Source organism: Littorina saxatilis, linkage group LG2 (assembly GCF_037325665.1).
Source record: "Littorina saxatilis isolate snail1 linkage group LG2, US_GU_Lsax_2.0, whole genome shotgun sequence".
NCBI lineage: Eukaryota > Metazoa > Mollusca > Gastropoda > Littorinimorpha > Littorinidae > Littorina > Littorina saxatilis.
In genome coordinates, this window is record NC_090246.1 from 93,615,868 (window position 1) to 93,621,867 (window position 6,000).

Consider the following 6,000-nt stretch of genomic DNA (forward strand, 5'->3'; position numbering starts at 1 on the left):
AAAATCATTACTGAAGAAGTACTCAACACAGATATTTGAAACTTTCAGGATTTACTGTTGATATGTTGATGCCCTTCAGTGCAAAGTTTCAAGTGTTTTACTTAGAAAATAGCTGATTTAGGTGGGGGGTATAAATAACCCTTTTTCTGGCATCAAAATTACGCTGAACGCAGGGCCATCACTTCAAATTCGCGTGGTTTACTCACTCACTACGAACCACTGCTATCGCAGTGGTCCCATGCACACCACTTCCCCACGAACCACTGCGATAGCAGTGTTTCAGCACGTGTCGTACTGGTAGACGCCATTGTTTTGCAAATTTGCACAAAGCCAGCGAGTACGAAATCAAACCTCGCGTCATCGTTCTACAGCAGACAGAAGTGAAACTAGCTTGGTAATTTGCAGACGATTGGTTAAACTTGAGAGCCAGCCTCTCTATTTTCGTACAAAAATTGACGTCATTGAGCTAAAAAAATCCAAAGGTCAAACACTGCTATCGCAGTGGTTCGTGGGGAAGTGGTGTGCATGGGACCACTGCGATAGCAGTGGTTCGTAGCGAGTGAGTTAAGACTCCCTTCTGTTAAAACCTGATGTTCTCACTTTTGTGGAGGTCTTATAAGGGGGGGGGGGGGGGGGTTGCGTTGTGAAATACTTTCTCCTAATTATTAGTTATTTGGTGGTCCCTGCTGATTAGAAACCAAATAGGATAATCCATTAATTCCAATTAAGTTTGAAAACTGTTCCATTTAGAAATGTATGGACTTGACTGTCCTGCAGTGTTTGCCAGTTAGACAGCTGACAACATTTTGAAGGGTGAAGCAAAGTTTCAGCTTTGTATTTGTGCACAGAAATAAGCACGTGCACCCACATACTCTGTTTCACTTTCCTTGGAAACTTCTTTCTATCTCTCTGTTTGTGCTGATTTGCAGAGAGAAAAAAAAGAAACTTTGTTCTTTCCTTCCAGTTATTTGGGCGGTTTGTACTGTTCTTTCTCTTTGTGCGGATTTGCAGAAAAAATAAGAAACTTTTGTTCTTTCCTTTCAGTTTTATGGACGGTTCGTACACAGCTACCGCAGCTTCCAGAACTCGCTGATGACGCTGTTCGGCGTGATGAAAGGCAGAGTGGACTTCTCGCCCGTCCTGGAGTACCAGCCCGTCTTCAGCCACTTCTTCTTCTACTCTTTCTACGTCTTTGTCTACGGCCTGTTTGTGGCGCTGGTGATCGCCATCCTGCAGGACGCTTACAAGCTGATTCGCTCTCAAATGTACTTCAAGGCCACCCTGGAGTCCCAGGACTACGAGATGATCGAGTTCATGATCAAGCGCTTCAAGCTGTGGGCGGGCATCACCAAGCCAAAGCCTGTGAGTGTGTGTTGACTGGTCTGTTAGGGAACAAGTTATGCAGGAGTTGCGATGACTTTTAGGGAACACATTATGCAGGGATTGCGATGACTTTTAGGGAACACATTATGCAGGAGTTGCGATGACTTTTAGGGAACACATTATGCAGGGATTGCGATGACTTTTAGGGAACACATTATGCAGGGGTTGCGATGACTTTTATGGTACAAATTATGCAGGGGTTGCAATGACTTTTATGGTACAAATTATGCAGGGGTTGTGCTGACTTTTAGGGAACAAATTATGCAAGGGTTGCTCTGGGTGGCCGAGTGGTAACGCACTTGCGCTCGGAAGCGAGAGGTTGCAAGTTCGACCCTGGGTCAGGGCATTAGCAATTTTCTCCCCCCTTTCCTAACCTAGGTGGTGGGTTCAAGTGCTAGTCCTTCGGATGAGACGAAAAACCGAGGTCCCTTCGTGTACACTACATTGGGGTGTGCACGTTAAATATCCCATGATTGACAAAAGGGTCTTTCCTGGCAAAATTGTATAGGCATAGATAAAAATGTCCACCAAAATACCCGTGTGACTTGGAATAATAGGCCGTGAAAAGTAGGATATGCGCCGAAATGGCTGCGATCTGCTGGCCGATGTGAATGCGTGATGTATTGTGTAAAAAAAAATTCCATCTCACACGGCATAAATAAATCCCTGCGCCTTGAATATGTGCGCGATATAAATTGCATAAAATAAAAAATTAAAATAAATCCCTGCGCTTAGAACTGTACCCACGGAATACGCGCGATATAAGCCTCATTGCCTGCCTTACTTTTACAGAACAAATTATGCAAGGGTTGCTCTGACTTAGTTTTACGGAACAAATTATCCAGCATTGTTATTGTGAGATTTTCGAGGAAAACTTGAGATTTAATTCACAATTTTTCTTTAGCCAATGGTGAATGAAGTACCAGATTGATATTAGTTCATGTGAACATTGTCAAAGTAAACATGAAATTGCAAACATGAGGAAAAAAAAATTCATTGTTCCCTTCAGCGGTGAAGAGATCCTAAATTTCTTTCTTGTTTTGACAGGCTTTTCGGCGGGTGAAGTTTGAAGGCCTACCATCACTTCCCAGCCGAAGCAGCAGCTCTGCGGCTTCGTCATGGCGTCCTCTCAGCCAGAACTCGCTGGAGCGTAACACACCCACACCAGATCTCATCGCCTCCATGAACACAGGTGATGCCCTGGACAGGCTGTTGCCTGCTTGGGAGAGACTGCTTACGCTACTTGGCACGGTAAGTGTGATGGCTCAATTCCTCAAAGTAAAAGAGTGTGCAGGTGTGATGTTTGGTTAAACATTCATGAGTAATATTTCTGTGGTTCGAGAGGGGATGGCAATCTAAGGGGACAAAGAAACAAAGATTGCTTGCAATACGTCCTGGTAATCCTAATCCTAATAAAGCAAGGCAGCAAACAGTTGTTTTATCAGGGATTGAATGATGAAAATTGATTGTAGCAGATGAATTTTATGCTAATCGATATACAGGTAGATGTTTTGAAATCAGATATGAGAGAGTATTTGCCCTTTTTTCAAAGAAGCACCCTAACTATATCTTCAAAATATGTAAACAATGGTGCAAACCACTCGAAAAGAAATGATTTATTATTGGTCTGACTGAATTCTTTTCTCTTCTCAGATGGAGGTCCTGGAGAAAGAAGAGCAGCGGCAGGTAGGCCGTGTTCAGATCGCCTGCAACCGTTGGAGCTCAGAGGAAGACAACCAAACAAGCCTGTCGCAGAAGAAGAAAGGTGGTGTCACAGCACGTAAACCTCCACTGGATCCTAAGAGCAGAGTGTCCCGATTCAAGTCCAACTTCGAGGAGCAAAGTTCTCCCAAAGTTGTGCAGCGGCAGTCGCTCACTCCCCCTGCGTTTTCAAGCCCCAATCGACCAGGTGCTGCCGTTCCAAAGAAACCCATGGTGCGGACTCTAAGTGACCAAGGTGCCAAGTCTTTTGGCATGACTGACAGACCTGACACTCAGAAGGTGCAACCGGCACCTGACGCTGCAGGTAACTCCGGTACACCTGTCACTGCCGTTCGACCTGGTAGTGAAAGTCCTATGGTGCGCTCATCATCTGACGTTCCGATCTCCCCAAGTCGTAATGACACCAAACAGCCAGCTGTCACTAGTGAGGCCTCGGGAGACACGGATGCCTTCCCAGGCAGTAGCTCGCAGCGAAGCCGTCAGTCCAAAGAAAGTTTGAAAATCAATCCAGCGTCCAAGCCACAGCCAGGGACATCAGGAACAGGCAAGAAAGTACCGGGCTTTTCCGTACGCCAGCCGGCCACCTTGTCTGACAGTACTGATGACAGTAAGAAAGAGGCCTGGGGAAACGGGTGAAGCTGAGAGAGCTTCCTTTGGAATACAAGACTGTGTGAAAGCAAGGTTTCTATGCTTGTGATTATGGAAAGATATCCATGTGGAGGTAAAATCAGTGAAAGTAGAACAGACTGTCCACAAAATTTGACTGTATTGAGAAAAGACAGGCCCGAATAGCCTAATGTTGAAGTGACATTAAAAACCAACAACCAACCAAACAACCAACCAACCAACAAACCAACCAACCATTGAGAAAAGGAGTCAAATATACTTTATCCAGATCAGATCGAAGGTATCTAGCAGAATCTAAGTAATCATGGCTCTGCTGCTGCAAGAGGGTTTGAGTGAAGGTGCACACATTTCACATCAATTGCCTGTTATACCCATTTCAAATTGTGACTGTGATTTCAAACCATCCTTTGCTTGTTGTTTGAATACGAGTGCTGGCAAATACTGCTGGCAAACACTGCTGCACAGTTATTACAGATCAAAGTGCTACCCTTGTTGAGATGCACTCCTACTGTGATCAACACGAGGGCAAACATTAAGTTTATGCACTGTATTCATTGGTGTGCTGCAGTTTAAGATAAATATTTAAAAGTAATATAGTTTATAATCAAGAATGCATCATTTATTGCCTGCTTGTCTCTTATACCATTGTACATAGAGCATTCCGTCCATAGCAACACTCGCTCAGACTATTACTGTCTCACAAGTGTGATAATGACATGTGCTTATTGGCCGCTTCCATCCAATCAGTGCCACAATACTGCGATTTAATTTACGGAGAAGTTTACCATAATACAGTTGTAAGCAGAGTTTATAGATTGTGAGTGGAAGCTGAACATATAGCATGAAGAAATACAGGTCTTATTTGCAATCCTTTTTCTGGAGAGATCATGATGTCATTATTGTGGCCTTAAAATATGTTTTGTGTTTTAATCTAGTGGTTTACATGATGTGATTCCCTTTGTTTTATTGTCCAAAATCTCTGCCCAGCCCCCCCCCCCCCTGCCCCCCCCCCCCCCCAACAAACTCCCCCCCCCCTCCCTTGTAAGTCCCACCAAGCCTTGCCTACTCCAGGTCCTTTGGCCTAACTTTAGGTCAGTATGTTTTGGGGCCTCATTTTATACCAAAGATTTTTGTATTTGTTGGTGTGTCTTCATTTTTTTAATTTTATTTATTTATAACGGTGTATATGATGCCTTTACCCATACCCAATTGATGATTGTCTTTTATCTCCACCTCCCAAAGTGCTGTGTTTGTGTGCGTGAGTGTTTGTGAGTGTGTGCGTTCATGCATGCATGGGTGTGCATGTGTGTGTGTGTGTGTGAACTGTCATAATGGTTATAAAAAATGGTGCATTTTTTAAGCTAAATCATAACTAACATTTTTGCAAACGGTGTAAGCTGCTACCTTGATATGTGAGTATGGATAAAAAGAAAAGGACATTGAGAAGAAGAAAAATAATTGAGATATAATATAGGTAAAATTTTGGGGGGGATTTTTGTTATAACCAATTTTGAAGATGACCTTCGTATCTTTTTTATGGCATGTTTACAACTGTGTCAGTTTTAGCTTTTCGAATATTTTTCTTTGGTTTCATTAGCGTTTTGTCTTTTCCCCGATATTTCTTACTTTTTTCATCTTGAAAGGCACTGCGATTAACTACCGGTAATATGAATCTAAAAAATTTCATATTTTTGTAGTACCTTTAAAAAAAAAAATGTTTTGGTAGAAAACATGTGTAGTTCTAACTGTGAGTGTGATTTTCGGTAACACCTTGAGTTTTACTGAGCATTTTACTCCTGTGATTCAGTATTGAAAATTAATTGTGGTTGGCAATTATGTGCGTCAAATAATATAGTTACGAGTTCCTCTTCCTCACCTTTATTTTACAATCAATTTTGAAGATTATGCACTTTAAGTATGTTTGTTTGTTTGTGTAACATAATTATGCAAGTGCTTCCCATTTCAATGTTTTCTTCTCAAGAGTCAGTAGAAGCTGTGTGAGAAAGAATTGAATGAAAAATGTGTCTCAAAAGAAACACAGAGAGGATACATTATTCTTCCATTGATTTATGTCATCCTTACGCATTTAGTTGCTTTTTCATTGAGAAGAAACCTTTTATATAAAAAAAAGAATGGCTTTGTTCTGACATGAATTGGATTTGTGCTTGAGTGAATACATGTATTATTTGTCTATGCATTTCTTTGAGTGAATGCATACATTATTTTCTGACGCATTTGCTAGAATATTACCTTTGTAGATTTTAAATG

At 42.0% G+C, this 6,000-nt stretch overlaps 1 protein-coding gene across 1 annotated transcript in view; it reads left to right on the top strand.

Annotated features, from left to right (window-relative positions):
* Positions 1-4,725, top strand: part of LOC138954914 (polycystin-1-like) — a 71,961-nt gene extending 67,236 nt beyond the window's left edge. Inside the window, exons 30-32 of the mRNA XM_070326666.1 lie at positions 1,045-1,362; positions 2,431-2,634; positions 3,037-4,725. Of these exons, the coding sequence (XP_070182767.1) occupies positions 1,045-1,362; positions 2,431-2,634; positions 3,037-3,741 (1,227 nt within the window). The 3' untranslated portion in view covers positions 3,742-4,725. The remainder of the gene's footprint in view (positions 1-1,044; positions 1,363-2,430; positions 2,635-3,036) is intronic.
* Positions 4,726-6,000: the final 1,275 nt, after the last annotated feature.